This window comes from Myotis brandtii, unplaced genomic scaffold (assembly GCF_000412655.1).
Source record: "Myotis brandtii unplaced genomic scaffold, ASM41265v1 scaffold513, whole genome shotgun sequence".
NCBI classification, from domain to species: domain Eukaryota; kingdom Metazoa; phylum Chordata; class Mammalia; order Chiroptera; family Vespertilionidae; genus Myotis; species Myotis brandtii.
Window position 1 is genome coordinate 3,636,333 of NW_005369552.1, and position 22,736 is coordinate 3,659,068.

The 22,736-nt window shown below is 42.3% G+C and overlaps 1 protein-coding gene across 1 annotated transcript in view; it reads left to right on the top strand.

The window, feature by feature from the left end:
- The window catches only part of B3GLCT (beta 3-glucosyltransferase), a 120,810-nt gene continuing 98,074 nt past the window's right edge, over nucleotides 1–22,736 (top strand). Inside the window, exons 1-2 of the mRNA XM_014548535.1 lie at nucleotides 1–87; nucleotides 9,447–9,486. Coding sequence (XP_014404021.1) covers nucleotides 1–87; nucleotides 9,447–9,486 — 127 coding nt within the window. The remainder of the gene's footprint in view (nucleotides 88–9,446; nucleotides 9,487–22,736) is intronic.

The following is a 22,736-nucleotide window of genomic DNA, read 5'->3' on the forward strand; positions in this document are numbered from 1 at the left end:
ATGGCCAATTTTAATATAAAAATGTTTCCTTTTTTTCCAGCTTTTGCATTGGCTTCTAAAGATGTAAAGGAGGTCACACCATCTAAGGTACTGATTCTGATGATCAAATCTGTCCTTCTCATCTGAGGTTCGTTTGCGATTTCTTTAATGGGAGCTGTCATGAATTTTTCTTTCAGTGAAGTTTCTTTTTTTTACGAATTTATGAAATTTTGGTCAACATAGATTTTGAATTTCTAGCAGCAACCAACAGATAGGCTGGCTTTTAAGAAAATTCTCCTATAGTTAAAGCATATCCACTAGGTTTCAGATTTCTTTATAAAGAAGAAGATGTTCTGATGTGAAGTTAGACGTTTTAGAAATCTTGCTTGGATATGATGGTTTTCTCCAGTTGTACCGCATCTTAACCTTGGGTTTAATTTTCCCAGCCTGTGAAAGGACTGTGCTGTGTTTCCAGGGTCGCAAGAGCCTGAGTGTCCCTCACCTTGAGGGCGGCACCATTAGAGGGCATCTGGGACTAACTGAGAGATCCAGACTCTATGCTCAGTCAGAACCAGAAACTGAGATCTGGGGCCCCGATGGAGAGGGGACAGCACTCACCCAAATCTCTGAGCTGCTGCTTTGTCACAGTTTCATCATTGATTTTGTTCCAGAACCTCATCTAAATTTTACCATGTGGGCTTTGTACAAGGGTAGTTTTAGCACATGAGAAGGAGAAACAATACTTTAAAAATAGGAGTAGTTTTTGCCATATTAATTAAGGCCCAGTTGACTCTATTTTTTTTTTTTTGCCCACAATTAGTATAAAAGCATTTTAAAATAGAATGTTTCTTTTACCTGTTCTAGCTATACTATGGGATTCCTACATGGGGGAAAATAATAATAATAATTCCTTAAGGTTTTAAGATCCTTTATAGTTAATTAAGCATTTTCAGACATTTCATTTAATTTAGTCTTCTCAAAGATTCTGTTACTGCACAGCAAAGCAGATATTCTTTTGGAAAGCTCAGAAAATTTACCTTCAGAGAAGTTAAGTGGTTCAACTGAGGTCACATAACTATTAAGAGGTGAAGTCAGAATCCAAATTTTCTGAATTCTTGAATTTTTCACACCAATTTAATATTACACAGCCATGTGCATTATAAAATGTGTGTGTGTGTGTGTGTGTGTGGTTCAACTGAGGTCACATAACTATTAGGAGGTGAAGTCAGAATCCAAATTTTCTGAATTCTTGAATTTTTCACACCAATTTAATATTACACAGCCATGTGCATTATAAAATGTGTGTGTGTGTGTGTGTGTGTGTGTGTGTGTGTGTGTGTGTGTGTTTGGCAACAATGAGGCTCATTTATAATAAATTTAAAGTGCTACCCAAGATTTACTAATAGGGACCTAAAATTTTATCTATTAAATTTAGAAATACTTTCAAATACAGGTTTTACTTAATCTTTTCAAATGAAGAAATATATGTCTTCTTTGCCTTAAATACGTATATAAATCTAAATATAGAGGTAAAGGGAAAGTCCTCTATCTTAGTGTCATTTTTCATGCAAAAGAGCCCTTGAAAAATGTCATTAAGCCCATCTGTGCTAAGGCCACAGAGCCAAATAAGCCATTAATCCCACGAGGAGAGTCAGTGATGAAATGCCTTCTGTAGACCATACCCGAGACTGGGAGACAGAAAAGAATCAGCTTGTCCAAGGTCAACCAGAGTCTGTAGCAGGCTTGGAGACAGGAGTTATTCTCATTAGTTTATCTGCCCTTTCAGTGCTGCTCAGAAGTAGCCTCTGTGTTTCCCTCACTTCACTGCTCACTTGGTGACATGTCCTAGAGCACAGGCCAGTCCGATACAGGGTCGAGGGCCTTCCCAAAACATGGTTCATATTCACCGGTTGGTGCCAGGTGGCTTCACATGAAAGTCCTCAGTGCTGCCAGTGCCTGGAGGTCCTGTCTGGGGCCTGGCCTCCAGGCCCAGGCTTCTTCTCTTCTGGGCTCCTGGCCCCTGCACTGTCCTGGATTGGACCTGCCCACTTTCAGGGAGCCTGTCCTCCAGGCTCTGCTCCAGGTCCTGGATGCTGCCTCAGCCATGACCATGTACCTGTTCGGCCTGGAGATTGGCCTGGCCTTATATCCTGTGGTGACTCATGACATTGTATTCCATATGACAAGGTGTTAGAACTGGACACTGAAGCCACATTGCAACGGGTCACATCCCTTCTCCAACAATGACCTGCTGTGGAACTTTCCAAACCTTTCTGTGCCTCAGTAGCCTCAGTAAGACTGGATAAGAGGGCCTGTCTCAAAAAGCTCTTTGAAGATGAAGATGTGTGTGTGTGTGTGTGTGTGTGTGTGTGTGTGTGTGTGTCCATCACGTAGAACAGCCCAGGCCCCATTTAATATGACAGCAAGAAATGTCCTATGCAACTTTTCAAGAGGAACCTAAACAAATAAAAAAGAAGAGCCATGGACATTACTGCTTTTATCAGTTAATTTCTATTACAATGGTAGTAGGTATTACATAAAGGAGGCGATGATGATAGAAAGTGTGAGAGCTAACAGTTATTGAGCATTTGCTTTGGGCAGACACTATGCTTAGTATTATATAATCTATTAAAGCAGGTCTTGTAATTATGGTTCCTGTTGTACAGATGAGAAACTGAGGCTTGAGCTAGTAAGTTGTGGAGGCGGAAAGAACACAGGCCCACCTTACAGTGGAGGACTCTGATGAACACGTCCTGCTTAATCATTTTACTGAGAATCTCAGGGGTGGTGGTGGCTGTTGGTGAATGGGTAGAAGATGCCATTTTATCCCTATTCCTTCTTAAAAGATTTCATATTACATTCTTTTGGGGATGCTTTATTTTCTTTTAATGAAGAATTTATAACCAAGCCTCACCTAGATGGATTGAAAGTGTTCAGATCTGTGGTGCATTAAAAGTAAAACTGGACTAATGGTGCTTTGGTTTAGTCTTATTCTGGCAAGAGAAGGAACTGTCTGTGAGATATAGGTGTTAGAAACAGACCTCTTTCTGATCCGAGTAGCAATTCAGTAGGCTTATGAAACAGTGGCAGTGAGCACATTTGGACTGATATTGATAGTCAGTAGAAGAAGCGTATGGCAGCAGAGATAATAAAACAAACCATGTCTATCTTTTTTCTTAGGAAGAACTAAGCCTTTTCATGAGGGAAGTTGGAGACAGAATTTTGAATGTTCTGTCAATTAGTTCACTTAGTCTAATTTTCTTTCTCAAAGGGGAACTTTCTCAAGACTATTTCGGTTCCATGTCAGTTCACTGAATCCAAGGGTTTCTTGGATATTTTATTTTTACTATTTACTGGTATAAATTGAGCCACTGGAAATAGTTAATCATTTCCTAGCTGTTGTGTCAGCCAGTCGGTGCAGCAGTGCTCGATGACAGAGAGCTATTATTTTGGTTGCTCTTCTTTGGTTTCACAAAGATCTCTGGTGGGAGGAAGTCCAGTGGGATTCCCAGCTTGGAATCATTGAGTCAGGATATTGTTGATCTTCCGACTTGTTGATGAAGGTGACTGTTGTTGTGTTACAGGAAAGGGGACCTGGCCCTTAGCAGGTCAGCCTAAGGATGGCCTGGAGTATGTGGGTTCTTGACTTTGTACAGGAAAGATTTCACAATACGAGTCCAAGTGCTTTTGAGAGTAACTGTATTAAAGCTGGGGACAGTGAAACAAAGAAGGGCTTAGGATAGAAGAAGCACCAGGAGAGAGACTAGGTGGGGCTGTTACAGGAAAGAAGTGAGCCAAGGGAGGCTGCTGTTAGCTCACTGGGAAGTCAGAGAAAAGGGGGCCTTGGAGACAGGTTCAGGGGATTAGTCCCAGATGAGCTGTTGCTGCCCATTGCTCCCTGGTTGCAAGTCTTGTGGGGTCCCTTAGAGTTTAGGAGATGCGTGCCTGTGGAAGAAGAAGAGGAGGAAGGGAAAGGTGCGGGCATGCTCCCTGGAGGTAGAGGGAGAGCTGTTTTTTTGTTTTGGGGGTTTTAAAGGTTGGGAGTTTAGGGGAGGTCTTAGGGAAGGATCTCAATAGAATATAATTAGCCTTTTCAGGGTCCTGATTTCCACTGATCGGTCAGTGTCCGGGCAGGGAGCTAGTAGTCATTGCAGCTGGGCCTGGCATCACCCACCTCGTTTTGTAACCAGATAATCAGTGAGTCTGGGCTGCCTGTCACTACTTGAGTCAATTCAGCAGAGACAGGATTGTATGAGCACTTACTCCAATAATGCCAGCAATATGGAGAGCAGCAGGTCATCCACAAAAATCTGCTCTGCCCCCCCACCATAAGCCAGCTGCTTATATTGGGACGAAGATTATATGGGGAAGTAGGCAAAAGGGTATGCCAAATGGGCAGTTTACAGGTAATGCGTGCTGAGGATTTGCAAAGGCCAGCAGGTATGCAAAGGGCTGGGATCTTCAACAGGCTGGTGATATGTAAAGGGCTGGGGAGTCTTCAAAGGGCGGGTGGCTCTGGTTTCTGCAACAAGGTGGTTAATCTTTACATGATAATTGGCAGCTCCTGGATGTGGAGGATAGGCCTCATTTCCAGGTGAGCTCCCAGGTCCCACGTGTTAGAATGTGCTTTCTTTAATCAGAACAAAAAATCACGGTTAATAGAGCCTGATTAATATTTCTTCCAATTGTAGTTGGTCCCCAATATTCTATTTTTGCTTCTATCAGTTTGCTGCTTTTCTGGGCCTGGAGCTGAAATACGACTGAAGCCTAGATGTTATCTCTAGGCAGGGAAGGTCAGAAGGTCTAAACCTAAACCTCATGACCAGTGATATGTCAAAGGAGGAAAGGCCACCCTGGGAACGAGGTCCAGCGCTGCTGGGCACCCAGGGCTGTTCGCCCTGGTTATCTGCCTTATCTGTCTGTAAATTGCTCTGCCAGTTTGTTCAGCTAACTGTCTCAGTTTCCCCATTGTACTTGCCAAGGAATTTTCCTAGCTTCTTACTATCCTGCCTCAGTTGTAGGTATTGTTTTTAGCTTACTCTCAAAACCTGTCTGCTTCTAATGTGCGCATTTTCTGAAGAATTCCTCTGGAGGCAGGCTGGATGTGCATTTTTCATGGTGAGGAGGGGGTGTAAGAAAGGAACATTAGAAAGAAGTCAAAGACCTGGATTTTCATCCTTACTTAGTGATGTTAATTTTCATCCTAACTAGAATGACTATTGGACAATGGGTGAATCCTTCATCTTTTCTGAGCCTCCATTATCTCATTTGTAAAAGGAGAGTGTTGTATTGGATTATCTTCACTGCTGGTTTTTAAAATTGTGGTAAAATACACATAACATCAAATTTACCATATTAACCATTTTAAGTCTATAGTTCAGTACTGATAAGTACATATATATTGTTGTGCAGGCATCTGCAGAACTCTTTTCATCTTGCAGACTGAAACTCTGTGCCCAAGAAACAATAACTCCCCTTTCCCTATTCCCCAGCCCCGGCAACCATCACTTTACTTCCTGTCTCTATAAAGTTGACTATTCTAGGTGCTTCGTATAAGCAGAATCCTACGGTGTTTTTTGTTTTTGTTTTTGTTTTTACTGGCTTACTGATAGGTTAATTGGAAAGTAAAAGGCAAAGTGAGAGGCAACAAGCATTTGTGTGAAATCCAAAAGAATAAGCTATTGGGGAAGCACTGATTTAGGAAGAAACCCAGATAGTGTTCTGATAAGAGACAAAGGCAATGGGTATTTACGAGAAGATGAGAAGAGGAAGAGTCCATTAATAGAAAGAAAGTATTTCTATTGGTGCAGATAAGCTTACATAGTGATGTTAATTCTTGTTTTTCTTTTTTTCTTCTTTTCTGTGATGTTAATTCTAAAGAATATTTTTAAGTTTCAGTCCTATAGCCAGTCCAGTAGTCATAAGATCTGCTTTCTTGTTATCTTTGCAAACATTTTTGTGCGGGAACATAATGTTGCTTTAGTCCCAGTCCAAAGGTTATTTTGCCCTGTTTTAACATTCCAAGGTTTGAGGCATGACTGTGCAAAGCAGTTCCTCTGGAATGTCAGCTCCAGCTCCATTTTATCATTATTACTAGAGGCCCAGAGCATGAAATTCATGCACTCGGGGAGGGGCTGTCCCTCAGCCTGGCCTGCACCCTCTTGCAGTCCAGGAGCCCTCGGGGGATGTCCGACTGACTGACGACTGATGGACATCCTTAGCGCTGCCACGGAGGCAGTGGGACTGTGCTTACTAGCCATGAGCCCGGCTTCTAGCTGAGCAGCGCTCCCCTGTGGGAGCGCACTGACCACCAGGGGGCAGCTTCTGTGTTGAGCGTCTGCCCCCTGGTGGTCAGTGCATGTCATAGTGACTGGTTGTTCTGCTGTTGGCCCAAAACCAGCTCTCTGACATCCCCCAAGGGGTCCCGGATTGTGAGAAGGTGCAGCCAGGCCGAGGGACCCCACCGGTGCACCATCAGGGCCAGGGAGGGACACAGGAGGTTGGCCAACCAGGCAGGGCCCGTGGGAAGGTCCAGGGTGTGTCCAGCTCATCTCGCTCAGTCCCAGTCGGCTGGACCCCAGCAGCAAGCTAACCTATTGGTCGGAGCGTCTGCCCCCTGGTGGTCAGTGCACATAATAGGGAGTGGTTGAGAGGCCTTAGCATATCATTAGCATATTATGCTTTGATTGGTTGAACGGCTGACTGGACGACTGGACATTTAACATATTAGGCTTTTATTATATAGGATTATTATTATTTTTGTTAAGCCTCACCTGAGGATATTTTTTCCATTGATTTTTAGAGAGAGAGAGAGGAAGGAAGGGGGCAAAGAGAGAGGGAGAGAGAATATTGATGTGAGAGAAGCACATTGATTGATTGCCTCATGCTAGCACCCCGTCTGGGGCTGGGGATCGAACCTGGTATGTGCCCTTGACCGGGAATTTGGTGCTCCAGCCAATGCTCTAACCACTGGGCAATGCAGCCAGGGCTCTGGCTCCATTTTGAAGTGGCTCCACTTATATTATTTTTTGCATCGCTTAACATAATGTACTCAAAGTTCATCCATATTGTATCAAGTGTCAGCATTTCCTTTTTAAGACTTAATAGTATTCTGTTGTATGTATATACCTCATCTTCTTTATCCATTCCAATGCTATTTTTGGATGTAAAATTTCTAGTTTTCCATGAGCCTATCTGGCAGCCAAAGCTGTGGCTCCCAACGAGAAGGCAGCTGGGCCAAGGGGTAGCAGGTCAATGGTGGAAGTGGAGAGGCCACTCTGGATCAAAGGCCAGTGTTCCTTCTTTGAGAGCAGGCTGTTCTGCTTGCCACAGTGGCATTTAGAATATCGAAGATAGCGAGTCCACACATGCTAACTTATGATGGTACCTGGCTTTGGTTCACACATTTACAGCAGTGTGTTGAGCTTTCTAGTCTCTCTCTCTCTCTCTGTCTCTCTCTCCTTTTTGCTCTTTCAAAAAGTATGTGTTTTATCAGGAGTAAGTAAAGTGTCACTTGATCAAGAGCTGTAACAAATGAATACATGATTGTGGGGCCATGCTTGTCTCAGTGGTATTTCTGCTCTTGAAGCAAAGATAATTTCTTAAAATACTACCAAAGATAGACATTCCCCTCTGTTCTGCTCTCTCCTCCCTGTCTATTGTCATGATCCCTTTGGCAGTCTAAGAGAATTCATCTCTGTGTATCTTAGCTTTTAAGCTGCTTCCAATTTTGTAGGTAATTTCTTGTTGCTGTCTATGAAGAAAATGGAAAGACATTTGCCACTATCTAGTTGTCATAATTATAGCATACTAGTGGCCCAGTGCACAAAATTCATGCACATTAAAAGGGAATTAATTAAAGGAAATATTTTAATATTGCTATTTGCTCTTTCTCTATAATAGAAGTATCAGAGATGAAAGAAAATTAGTAAAATGTATATGAAAATCTTCCTCCTGTCAGGGTCTGGGGCGCGCCATGGGACCCAGAGTCAAGTCCACGCCCACCCGCATGCACCTCAAAATCGTGCAAGACCCAGCCCCGGCCAGCCCCACCCCCGTCAAGCCTCGCCAGGTGGGGGGGCACAGCCTCAGGGCCCCCATCAAGCCCCGCTGGCTGGGGGCGCAGCCTCAGGTCCCCTAGTGCAGCCTCAGGTCCCCTGGCCCAGCGCTGGGGTGGGGGGCATGGCGGCACAAGGGCATGACGACCATTTGCATATTAGCTCTTTATTATATAGGATTATTATTATTACTAGAGGCCCAATGCATGAAGATTCGTGCAAGAATAGGCCTTCCTTCCCCTGGCTGCCGGCACCGCCTTCGCCTGAGGTCCCCCATTCAGTCCTGCCGGGCGGGGGGCACAGCCTCAGGTTCCCCGACCCGGCCTGGTGCCACACAGCCTCAGGGCCCTGCTGATCACTCATTACGGCTTGTTACGGGAACCCTGCCTCTGCTGTGGGCGCAGCCATCTTGTGTTACAGGAACCCCGCCTCCACGGTGGGTGCAGCCATATTGTGACAGAATGAGGGTCAATTTGCATATTACATCTTTATTATATAGGATGGTGGTTAAAGCAGAAAAGTACAACTAGAGAGAAAATTCCTTTTCTGCTGGAGGAGACAATGGAAATGGCAGGTTTAGCTGCTGACTGGTACTTTGTCAGAGAAATCTTTTCAGAGCTCCTCCCCTGATTTCCCAGTATCAGGTTCAGGTGTTTCTGTCAGGGCCTCTGCAGCTGTCCGATGTCCCTTCTGTGCTCATGAATTCTCATGAAGCACAGGCTGACCACCTGCAGGGCCCAATGTAGCTTCTCAGGCAGGAGAGGACATCATGGTACCATTTTTGATAGTACATCTGAGCCCAGATGATGTTCATCTTCATGGGGAACACACTGCCAGAACTGATGCAATCTGTGATATGTTTGTAATGCTTAGAGTTTACAAGTGTTAAAAAAAAGTAAAGAAATGGAATTACTTTAAAATGGAGCGGAGCTGCCATCCCAAAGGAACTGCCTTGCACATCTTATGCATTAAATCTTTAGAATGTTAAAATTGGGCAAAATAGTCTTTGGACTGTATCCTTAACAACTGTTTGCAGAGATAACGAAAGAAGTTATGACAACTACTGAATTGAAAATTAAAAACATCGTTTAGAATTAAAATCATATTGTTTTTGGTGCACACAAGCTAACATAGTGATTTTAATTCTCATGAAATGACTGCCCAAGATCACATATGAAAGAGACAGCCCCATGGGAAGGTTGTGCACCATACAGAAGGGTATCCTTATTGCTTCCCCCGCTTAATACTGGTCTCTGTTTGTAGGGAAGCACTTTCAAGCTCTCATCTTCAGTACCCGCCCCCTCTGAATGTTAATATGTAACACGTGTTCATTCAGTGTATTGTTAGCTTTGTTAGCTTTGTTATGTGATGAGATTTATCTTTCTCTCTCTCTTTTTTTTTTAAATACAGAATTTGGAGAAAAGTGGTATATCAAGGAAAAATGACATAGGTATGTAATGATTTTTTTTTTTAACTTAAGAGTATGTACCCAGGTGTATTTCTTGTAAATTATTTTTCAGTGAAATTCATTTTTCTTTCTGATTTTATTTATGGTGTAAATATTGTTGTGTTTCCAATAAGGGCAGATTACCCTACCAGGTGAATAAGACAGTGTCTCTGTAACTAGAGGTCCATACTTGTGGGAGAAAAGGACACACTATGGCCTTTGTTCATGCCCTCTTCTGCTTGGAGCCAGGTCCCCCACTGTGTACCCGCAGACACCACTTGCCCTTCAGGTACACTCATTGACATGTCTCCTGTCAGACTCCTCCTAATCCCTGGCTTGCTCCTTGGCAAACACACCACACTTCTGTCACAGCCCATATACACCCTTATTTGCAACCTCTTTTAAATGCATATTTCTCCCTTAGCATATTGTGTCTTCAGGGATGTGACCATGAGTGAGAATTTTTTTTGGTATTCTGTGGGAAACATACCGCAGGGTGTCAACGGGAGGGTAAGGTCACACCTTTGTCAGTAGGGGTTGGTCTTTTCTCAAAGGGTGTGAACTTTGTCACTGTCCATTATTCAGGGTGGGCAATGGAGACCTGGAAGATGGGCTGGGATAGGAGGGAAAAGGTATGTCTTCCTTTCTAGGCCTTTCCTTCCTGGGCCCAGATTCTAAGGAGTCAAGAACACTTGTGTGGGGGTGGCGGTGGGGTGGCCTGTGCTGGATAGGTGAGTCTGAGGCCCTGCACACACAGGGGAGCTTGGGGCATAGGTGGGGGTCTGTGGGCTCTGAGAGCAGCCTTATTTAAGGAGCCACATTGCTTTGTTGCCTTTTCATCTCTGTGAAAACATTCTTTGTGGTTCAGCCATGCATCCCCATGTGGAGATTTCTCCTTTGCTGCCAACCTTGTGGGTTTGGGCATTTGTTTATATATTTATTTTATGGGAGCTGATGGGTATCCTCATAATAAATGGTTATTAAATGGACTAACGACCATTGTCGGGAACATGGGTTTGAAAGGACCAAGGGAAAGTTACCTAGACTTGCAAGTGCAGACGGCCAGTCTGGTGATCGTTAACTTGGTATCAGATCATCTGAAAAGGACCCAGGGGATTTGTCAGCCACAATTGTGAGTCTGCAGGACTAGGGGCTGCTTAGGCAGCTGCCCAGTAGAGCCAGAGAATTTAGGTCCTGGTCTCACAGTACTCAGGGCTGGGTGACAGCCTCCAAGGATGGGCAGTCTGTTTTTCTCTGACTTACCACCAAATCCATAGATTCACTAGTGATGTTATTCTAATCAAGTGACACGTAATTGGAGAGTGACTCTTCATGTGTGAGTGCATGTGTGCATATTTATCCCCCAGCTTTAAATCATGAGCCAACTTCTTATCCAGCTGTGCCACATTGATTTCTCATCAGAAAAACACCAGCCTTATGAAATCCATGTCTCCAGATAATTTATGATCAGGAAGGATCAGTGTTTAGAGTGTTTGGCATATGACAGGTGCTTAGCACCTGCAGAAATAGAGGACCTTTGATTTCTTCTACCTTCATAGAAGAATTGCTTCTCCTGAAGGGACCCTTTCGAATCTCCTTTGGCTCTGTTGCCTGTACTTAATACTCTGCAGCTCTCCACTGGCTTCAGAACCACATTGATCCTTTCCATATACTTGACCAAGTTCTTTATCTTCTTGTCATACTCATCATTATTGTCAGGCACTTAGTGTACTACCCATTTGTCACACATTCCTGGAGGAGAAACAATGACAATCTGTATTGAGTGTTGGCAGTGTCTGCTAAAAGCAAGTTGCACTGAGTTTAGAGAAGGGCAGCCAAAGTGAGGAGAAATAGTGGAGTTGTCTTGTTAGCTTCAGTGACTGGGCAGTGGGAGCCTAAGAATCACACAGCCGAAAGTGTCAACAAATAAGACTCTACTAAGGTGACCCGTGTGATCTAGACACTGCTAGAATGTGACTCAGTGAGGAAGGGTTTAGGACATTTGACAAAATATTTCATGAAAAAAACCATCCTGAATAATTAACTGAAGACTAATTGGAAAGAACCCTGACCAAGTACAGAAAGTGGAGACCACATAGAGGCTGGTAGGAAGTGTGGAAGCGTGAATGGGCTGGCTGGGCATCCACAGACAGCAGCTGAAGTTCTGGGGGGATTATCTCAGATGTGGGGGATTCTAACTGAGAACTCTGGGGTCTAAACCCCAAGCTGGGCCCCCCAGCCCAGAACACCAGAACTAAGAAAGGTACCCACATAACATCTGACTGTGAAAAGCAGCACTGTTGCTCTCTGCCAGCCAGGGACTACTGAAATGCAGGCACCCACTTAAAGGGCCCATGCACAAAATTTAGTGTGCAGCCACTCACCTTGGCCTCTGGCAGAGGGAGGGCAGAGTGGACTGGAGCTGTGTGAGCAGAGGCCAGGGTTGGGAGCTCTCAAGTTAGGTGAGACCTCCGAAGGCAGACACGCTGGTTTCTTGTGCTGAGTCATTCTCTCATGCTGCAGAGGATATCTTTCTCCAGTGGACCTTTGCTATCCAGGGGTGGGGGAGGCATTTGCCCCACCCTATTGAAACCCCCTTCCCCCACCCTGTGGAATTTCTGAGGCCCATTAAAAGACTGAAAATAACAATTAGCCTGCAGGCAGAAGCAATTGCCTCACCATGTTGTCTATAGCCTGAGGCTAATGAAGGGTGAATACAATTAGCCTGTAGGAAGAGGCAGGTCTCAGAAAGCTTTGAGTCTTTGCCTCATCTAATTCTGGACCTGGGGCTAGTAAAAGCAGAACTTGGTGCACATCTCAGTCATTTACAAAGGGACCCAATCCCAACAGAGGGAGCCATAAGCTGTGGGTTGCTGATAGGTCCAAACAGGATATTCAGAGCCAGTCAGAAACAGTTTCTGACTTACACCAGAGATTGGGAATCATAGCAGATCTACCCAATATATAGTCACAAACCCAAACAGGCAGCCAAAATGGGGAGATAAAAAAAACAAGCTCCAAATGAAAGAACAAGAAAATTCTTTAGAAGAGCTAAAATGAAATGGAGATAAGAAATTTATCAGACATAGAGTTCAGATGAATAATGGAAAAGATGCTCAACAGCATGAGAAAAGATATAGTAACTATGAAGAATGACAGCCCTAATAAATAACACAATGGAAGGAATACACAGCAGATTAGGGGAAGCCAAGGATTGGATCAGTGAATTAGAAGACAGGGTAGAAAACATCACTCAATCAGAGAATAAAAAAGAAAAACAATTAAAAAGCAGGAGGACAACTTAAGGGAGCAGTGGGACAACATGAAATGTAGCATAATAGGAGTGCCAGAAGGGGAATAAAATAAAGGGTAGAGAACGTGTTTGAAGAAATAATGGCAGAAAACTTCCCTAACCTAGTGGAGGAAAAAGTCATGCCAGTTCAGGAGGCACAGAGAACCCCAAGCAAGAAGAACACAAACAGCCCATGTCCAGACACATCATAATTAAAATGCCAAAAATTAAAGACAAAGAGAGAATCTTAAAGGCAGCAAGAGAAAAGCAACTTGTTACCTGCAAAGGAGCTCCCATAAAGCTGTCACCTGATTTCTCATCAGAAACTCTATAGGCCAGAAAGGAATGGCATGAAGTATTCAAGGTAATGAAAAGCAAGGATCTGAAACCAAGTTACTATATCCAACAAGGCTATCATTCAAAATAGATGGTGAAATAAAGAGCTTCCCAGATGAAAAAAGGCTAAAGGAGTTTGTCAACACCAAACCAGCACTGAAAGAAATGCTAAAGGGACTGCTGTAATGAGAATAAATAGGGAGATAGAGAAAACTAGGCATACAAAATTAAAATGGCAATAAATAAGTACCTATCAATAATAACCTTAAATGTAAATGGATTAAATGCTCCAATCAAAAGACATAGGGTAGCTGAATGGATCCAAACACATGACCCAATTATATGCTGTCTACAAGAGGCCCACTTCAGAACAAAAGACTCACATATGATGAGAGTGAAAGGATGGAAAATTTTTTTTCATACAAATGGAAACAAAAAAACAGTGGGGTGGCAATACACATATCTGACAAAGTAGACTTCAAAATGAAGGCCATCACAAGAGACAACAAAGGTCACTACATAATACTAAAGGGATCGATCCAACAAGAGGATATAACCCTGGTAAACATATATGCACCCAATATTGGGGCACCTAAATATATATTTAAAACAAAACAAAACAACTTCTTGAGGACTTTAATGGGAAGATCGACAGCAATTCAGTTAAAGTAGGGGGCTTTGACATTCTGCTGACTTCACTGGATAGATCTTCCAGACAAAATAACAAGGGAACAGTGACTCTAAATGACACACTGGATCAGATGGATTTAATTGACATTTATAGAACATTTCACCCCAAAGGTGTAGAATATACATTCTTCTCAAGTGCACATGGGTCATTCTAAAAGATAGACCATATGTTAGGAATTTAAAACAAAAACAAAACAAAACAACTTCTTGAGGACTTTAATGGAAAGATCGACAGCAATTCAGTTAAAGTAGGGGGCTTTGACATTCTGCTGACTTCACTGGATAGATCTTCCAGACAAAATAACAAGGGAACAGTGACTCTAAATGACACACTGGATCAGATGGATTTAATTGACATTTATAGAACATTTCACCCCAAAGGTGTAGAATATACATTCTTCTCAAGTGCACATGGGTCATTCTAAAAGATAGACCATATGTTAGGACACAAAATAAGTCTCTACAAGTTCAAGAAAATTGAAATCATATCGAGCATCTTCTCAGATCATAATGGAATGAAATTAGAAATCAACTATAGTAAAAACACTCAAAAACATGGAGGCTAAATAGCATGTTACTAAACAATGAATGGTTACCAATGAGATCAAGAAAGAAATTTTAAAAACTTCCTGGAAATAAACAATGAACTCACAATAACTCAAAATCTATGGGACACAGCAAAAGCAGTTCTGAGAGGCACGTTCATAGTATTACAGGCCTATCTCAAAAAATAAGAAAAATTAATAATAAACTATTTAACCTTATAACTTAAAGAATTAGAAAGAGAACAGTAAGAAAAGCTCAAAGCAAAAGGAAGGAAATAATAAAGATTAGAGCAGAAATAAATGACATAGAGACAAAGAAGTGGTTCTTTGAAAAGATAAACAGGATTGATGAACCTTTGGCCAAACTCATCAAGAAACAGAGAGGACCCAAATAATTAAAATCAGAAACAAAAGGGGTGAAGTAACAACTAACATCACAGAAATACAAAGAATTGTAAGAAAATATGAGCAACTATGTGCCAACAAGCTGGACAATGTGGATGAAATAGACAAATTCCTAGAAAGATACAATCTTCCAAAACTCAATCAGGTTGAATCAGAAAGCCTGAGTAGGCCAATAACAATTGAGGAAATTGAAGCAATAATAAAAAAAAATCCAGCAAACAAAAGCCCCTTTCCTGACAGCTTCACAGGGAAGTTTTAGCAAACATTCAAAAAAGAATGAACACCTATTCTCCTCAAACTATTCCAAAAATTCCAAGAGGAAGCAACACTTCTCAGTTCATTTTATGAGGCCAGCCTTATCCTAATTCCAAAACCAGATAAAGACACTACAAAACGAGAATTACAGGCCAATATCCCTGATGAACATAGATGCTAATATCCTCAACAAAATATTAGCAAATTGGATCCAGCAATATATTAAAAAGATCATATACCTAGACCAAGTGGGATTTATTCCAGGGATGCAAGGGTGGTACAATATTCACAAATCAATAAATGTGATACATCACATAAATTGAAAGACAAAATTCACATGATCAGAAAAATCATCAGACAAAATCCAACACCCATTTTTTATAAAAATGCTCAGCAAAGTGGGAATAGAGGGATCATGCCTCAACATAATAAAGGCTGTATATGGCAAACCTACAGCCAACATCATACTCAATAGACAAAAACTAAAACTATTTCCCCTAAGTACAGGAACAAGACAGGGATGTTCACTTTCACCACTCTTATTCAACACTAGAGGCCCAGTGTATGAAAATTCATGCACTGGAGTGGGGATTCCTCAGCCTGGCCTGCCCCCTCTCACAGTCCGGGAGCCCTCAGGGGCAGGAGGTGACCTGGTGATCAGGGGAAGGTGATGCCCCCATCACACCTCTGCTGCTGCCACTGCCGGTAGCGCAAGTCTCAGCCGGCCCTGGTTACCTGAGCCTTGGTTGGCCCTAGGCAGCATCTGAGGTTTGCCTGCACCTCGTGCTGGCGCTGGGCGGCTGGGCAGCCAACATCCGAGGCTTGCCTGTACCCTGGGCCGGCCCTGGGCAGCTGGGGGGCTGAGGGGACTGGGGGACTCCGGAGGCAGGCTCGTGGCTGAGGGGACTGGGCACCACCATCTTTGAGGGCATGGCAGTCAATTAGCATATTCCCTCCTTATTGGCTGTGGGCGCCGCCATCTTTGAGGGCGGGGCAGTCAATTAGCATATCCCCTCCTTATTGGCTGTGGGCGCAGCCATCTTTGCAATGGTGTGAGGGTCAATTAGCATATTCCCTCTTTATTAGATAGGATAGTATGGGAAGTCCTAGCCACAGCAATCAGACAAGAAGAAGAAATAAAGGCATCCACATCAAAAAGGAAGAAGTAAAACTGTCATTATTCGCAGATGACATGATATTGTATGTAGAAAAACCTGAAGACTCCACCAAAAAACTACTAGATTTAATAAATGAATTCAGCGATGTAACAGGATACAAAATTAACACCCAGAAATTGATGGCATTTTTATACACCAATAGTGAATTCTCAGAAAGAGAATTTCATTTACCATAGCAACAAAAAGCAATTCCATTTAACATGGGAACAAAAAAAAATTGAGATACCTAGGAATAAACTTAACCAAGGTCGTAAATGACTTGTACTCAGAAAACTATAGGACATTGAAAAAAGAGATAAAGGAAGAATATATTGTGTTCATGGATTGGTAGATTCAACATCATTAAAATGTTCATACTACCCAAAGCAATCTATAGATTCAATGCAAGCCCTATTAAATTATCAATGGCCTATTTAACAAATACTACCTAGAACAAATACTCCAAAAATTTGTAGAGAACCAAGAAAGGCCCTGAATAGCTGCAGCACTCTTGACAAAGAAGAACAAAGTTGGAGGGATCACATTACCAGATATCCAGTTAAAAGCCTCTGTAGTCAAAACAGCCTGGTACTGGCACAAGAACAGACATATAGATCAATGGAATAGAACAGAGACCCAGAAATTGACCCAAGCCATTACACTCAGTTAATATTTGCCCAAGGAGGCAAGAGCATACAATGCAGTTAAGACAGTCTCTTCAATAAATGGTGTTGGGCCGAAACCGGTTTGGCTCAGTGGATAGAGCGTCGGCCTGCAGACTGAAAGGTCCCAGGTTCGATTCCGGTCAAGGGCACGTACCTTGGTTGCGGGCATATCCCCAGTAGGAGATGTGCAGGAGGCAGCTGATCGATGTTTCTCTCTCATTGATGTTTCTAACTCTCTATCTCTCTCCCTTCCTCTCTGTAAAAAATCAATAAAATATATTTAAAAAAAATAAATGGTGTTGGGAAAATTGGACAGGTATATGCAAAAAAAAAGAAAAGAAACAAAAAAAGAAACTAGACCACCAACTTACATACACAAGAATAAACTCCAAATGGATAGATAAAAGACTTAAGTGTAAAACGTGAAACCATTAAAATTCTAGAAGAAACCATAGGCAGCAAAATCTCAGACATTTCTTGTAGTAATATGTTTGATACATCTCTGAGGGCAAAGGAAACTAAGGAGAAAATAAACAAGTGGGACTACATCAAAATAAAAAGCTGCACAGCAAAAGAAACCATCAGCAAAATGAAAAGGGAGCCCACTGATTGGGAGAATATATTTGGCAATGATACATCTGATAAAGGATTAATATCCAAAATATATAAGGAACTCATACACCTTAACAAAAGGAAGACAAACAATCCAATTAAAAAATGGGCAAAGGACCTAAATAGACACTTCTCCAAAGTGGACACACAGATGGCCAAGAGACATATGAAAAAGTGCTCAAAGTCACTTATTAGAGAGATGAAATTTAAAATGACAATGAGGTATTACCTCGTACCTGTCAGAATGCTACCGTCAACAAATCAACAAATGACAAGTGCTGGCAAGGATGTGGAGAAAATGGAACCCTTGTATACTGCTGGTGGGAATGCAGACTGGTGCAGCTACTATGGAAGAAAGAATTTTTTCCCTCAAAAGATTAAATTAGGAACTTCCATTTGACCCAGTGATCCCACTTCTAGGAATATATCCAAAGTAACCCAAAACACCAATCAGAAAGAATGTTTGCACCCCTATGTTCATAGCAGCACAATCTACAATAGCTAAGATCTGGAAACAGCCCAAGTGCCCATCAGTATATGAGTGGATAAAAAACTGTGGTACATAATACTATGCAGCAGTAAAAAAGAAGTGTCTCTTACCCTTTGAGATAGCATGGAGGGACCTGGAGAGTATTATGCTAAATGAAATAAGCCAGTCAGAGAAAGACAAGTATCACATGATCTCATTCATATGTGGAATCTAATGAACAAAATAAACTGATGAACAAAATAGATCCAGAGACATAGAAGCATGGAACAGACCACCAACAATTGAATCTCAAAGGGAAGGTGGCGGTGAGTGTGTGGTTGGGAAGAGATCAACTAAAGAACTTGTATGCATATATGCATAACCCATGGACACAGACATTAGGCTGGTGAAGGCTTGGGGTGGGTGATGGGGGCAGGCTATAGGGGTTCAATGGTAGAAAAAAAATGGGATATATGTAATATTTCCTATAGTAAAGATAAAAAAAGAAAATATTTAGTGATGCTGATTTACAGAACAGTGGGGATTTAAGCACATAGGCTGTTTTCAGCATTAATCTGTGCTAACCTGGTTCTCTTCTGGAAGGGGCTATGACTGAATTGCATGGAGATGATTTTCTGTCATTATGATCAGGATTTTAGGAACTGGGAGCACCTTTCCTTTTTTGCCTTAATATCTGTAACTCCCACATATGCATCCTATTCCTTAGCCATACGTAACTGTGAGGGTCTTAAATTCCCCTAGGAAAAGATGAGAATACTGTCCTAAGGACATGCAGAGAAGAGAGGGGAGGACTGTGAAGGTTTGGGTCCTACTGTCTGGGGCCCCAGGCAGTTCTTGAGCATGTTTCAAGTTTGAAAATTATTAATCTGGAGTCCTCTGAGTGAAGCCTATAAATCCTTCATGATCTGATTTGGTTGAGGCAGCCTCCTTCTCTAACTTTATCACTGACTTGTTCCTGCATCCTGGCCTCAGAAGTGCCTGTCACACTTCCTTGTCACCCACTCAGGGATGCTGCCGATATAAGGCTGCTGTGGCTCAGTGATAACCGTGCTTCTCTCTCTGCTGCTGATCTGGAACTCCCCGAGCCTAAGCCTGCAGAAAATGGCTGCTTTTTAAGGGAAGCTGGAAACACCTCCTCCAGAAGCTGTCCTTGCAGTGGCTCCCCCTCCTCTGTGTTCTCACAGCACCCCATGCGGGCTCTGGCTTTGCCCTTTTGCTTTTGTGTTATAATGGCATACTTCCTTTATTTTTTAAATTTATTTTTAAAATTTAAGTGTAGATAGCATACAATATTATGTTAGTTACATTACTTTCAGGTATACAATATAGTGATTTGGTATTTATATACCTTACAGTGTGAACCCCACACTAATTCGGGCAATCATCTATCACAATATTACTATGTTCCCTTCACCTTTTTTTTAACCCACCCTCTCATTGCCTCCCCTCTGGCAACCATACCTTTGGCCTCTGTTTCTACAAGTGTGTGTTTTTTTTGTTTTGTTCTTTAGATTCCACATATGAGTGAAATCATATGGTATTTGTGTTTCTCTGACTGACTTATTTCACTTAGCATAATACCCTCTAGGTTCATCCATGTTGTTGCAAATGGTAATATTTCATTCTTATTTATGACCAAGTAATATTCCATTGTACCACATCTTTCTTTATCCACTCATCTACTGATGGACACATACGTTGCTTCTATATCTTGGCTATTGTAAATAATGCTGTAGTAAACATAGGGGTGTATAAATCTTTTCAAATTAGTGTTTTGGGTTTCTTTGGATAAATATCCAGAAGTGGAATTCCTGGGTCCTATGGTAGTTCTATTTTTAGTTTTTTGAGGAACCTTCATACTGTTTTCCATAGTGGCTACACCAGTCTGCAGTTGATCAACAGTACACTGGACCATGTTGACATGATCTTTGCACTTCGTAGAGATTCAGCAATGTTTGCCGAATGAGTGCACATAGCATGCAAGGTTGAAGCACATGGAACAGGAAGGGGATGACTTCTTAGCAGAAAAAACATACAGCCCAGCTAGCGTGGCTCAGTGGTTGAGCTTCAACCTATGAACCAGGAGGTCATAGTTTGATTCCTGTTCAGGGCATATACCCGGTTTGTGGGCTCTATCCCCAGTAGGAGGTGTGCTGAAGGCAGCTGATCCATGATTCTCTCTTGTCATTGACTAGAGGCCTGGTGCATGAAATTCATGCATGGGAGAGGTGTCCCTCAGCCCGGCCTGCACCCTCTCCAACCTGGGACCCCTCGTGGGATGTCTGACTTACAATCTGGGATGCTGGCTCCTAACCGCTCACCTGCCTGCCTGCCTGATTGCCCCTAATCACTCTGCCTGCCTGGTTGCCCCCCGCCCCCCGTGCTGGCCTGGTTGCCCCTAACTGCCCTCCCCTGCCAGCCTGGTCACCCCTAACTGCCCTCCCCTGCTGGCTTGGTCACCTCTAACTGCCCTCCCCTGCTGGCCTGGTTGCCCCTAACTGTTCTCCCCTGCCAGCCTGATTGCCCCTAACCACCTCTGCCTCGGCCCCTGCCATCGTGGCTTTGTCTGGAAGGACGTCTGGAAGGATGTCTGGAAGATGTCCAGTCTAATTAGCATATTACCCTTTTATTAGTATAAATGTTTCTATCTCTCTTCCCTTCCTCTCTGAAATCAATACAAATATATTTAAAAAAACATACAGCTCACAGCACATGACCCAAATATATGAGAGAAATTTTTTTTATTTTTCTTCTTACAAAGCCTTTTTTCTGCATTGGACAAGCTAAAAACCAGTGGGAGCTCTGCTGGTCTGGCTGAAGTGGTGGGAGTTGGTTACTGTGGTGAGCATAGCATTAGCCTTTGACACATGGATCTGCTTTCTTAAAAATTTCATTGTGAATTATTTTGTACATACAAAAAGCTACAAAGAATAACATAATGAACATCCATGGATCTATCACCTAGCTTAAGAAATAAAATATTACTAACACAACTAAAGCCTTTGAACCATTATCCAGGTATGTTGTTTATCATTCTCAAGTAACCTTAAACTCACATCAGCTATACGTACTTATAGATGCATACTATATAGCACATATCCACTTTATGTGTTTATGTTTTTATAAACCATTGATTTATACAATTATTCCTTTGTGCTTTTTTCAGTATTCTATCTGTACAGTTCCTCTACAGTGTTCATCTGGGTTGATGCCCATAGAACTAGTTAATTTTTTTTTTTTTAGAACTAGTTAATTTTTATTATTGAATCATTTTCCAATTTGTGTATCTTGTTAGTGCATACGTGAGTTTCTTCCAGTGTTTTCCTTTTACACATCCTGCTGGGCGCATGCCCACCATAGACCCCTTTACACACGAGGGAGAGTTTCTCAATGTGGTGAATAGCAGTAGAAATCTGGGTCATTGGGAATGTGTATCCTCAACTTTATTAAATTTTGCAAAATTTCTCTGAAGTTTTTCCTTAATTCTTTACAAACGTAAATCCTTATAACTCCTCTTTTAATATGTTGCTTCGTGTTAATGTTTCAGATGTAGTGGATGGAAAATTACATTTTTTTTTGGAAAACTACATTTTAATTGAAATAGAAAACAGCATGTAAGCCCTTCAGTCTCCAATTTATAGAGCCAAGAGCTGACTTAAAGTAAAGATCAATATGTAGACTCTTCATATTTATATACTAGTACACTCCTACCAGAGAGCAATGAGGTCATATTCAGTAGATTGTTCAGCATTTCCTTTTAAATTTTGTATTGAGTTTTAAACAAAGAGCAGTTGGGATTATTTTTAGGACCAAATGGCTTACTGTGGAGCTGTTTATTGTATTAATATTTGAGTGAGTGAGTAAATGAATGGAATTATAGGGGAGGATGGTCCCCACATTCATTTGCTGTAAACCTGGCTGTAGGCTACAATTTATGTGACAGTCTGCCTTCTGCCAACACCGCTGTCTGGTGGCAGGGTGCTGACACAGCGGCAGTTTCTATTTGCTTCTTTATTACAAGCTCAGAATAGGGGGAGGCCAATGTGCTTCTCCACGGTAGGCCTGAACCACCATGTCTGCTCAGGATGGCCTTTGATAGTCCTTCTGGTCGGGTGGGCATGTCATTCCAGGGGTTCTGCCCTGCTGGCCTTTGTAGAAAAGACAGCCACCTTCCAGTGAGTCTTTAGGGGGTTGGCAAATTCTGCCCGTATTGTCATAGGTGAGCTTTTTTTGATACATGCAACAGTTTTTTGCTAAAGCTTGCTTCTGTGGAACTGTGGCTGTTTTCCTGGAGAGAACACGCAGTTCTGGCTTGTGAGATAGGGCTGGGGTGACTGAGTTATTTATTTGTAAACTCATGGGACATATGCAGTCACCATTGAATGTCACCTTGTAGGGCCAGCCAGAACAGTCTTGAGGTAGTGTGTTACTTTGCTAGGGCTGTAGAAACGAAGTGCCATCAATTATATGGTTCAAACAACAGAATTTTGTCTCATGGTTCTGGAGGCTGGAAGTGCAAAATCAAGGTGTCAGCAAGGTTGGTGTCTTTCAAGGCCTCTCTCCTTGGCTTGTAGATGGCCGTCTTCTTCTTATGTCTTCACATCAGCTTTCTTCTCTGTGTCTGTGTCCACAGTTCCTCGTTCTATAACATTGGTTCTCAACCTGTGGGTCGCGACCCCTTTGCCGGTCGAACGACCCTTTCACAGGGGTCGCCTAAGACTATCCTGCATATCAGATATTTATTTATTTATTTATTTATTTATATTAAAAAATATATATTTTATTGATTTTTTAGAGAGAGGAAGG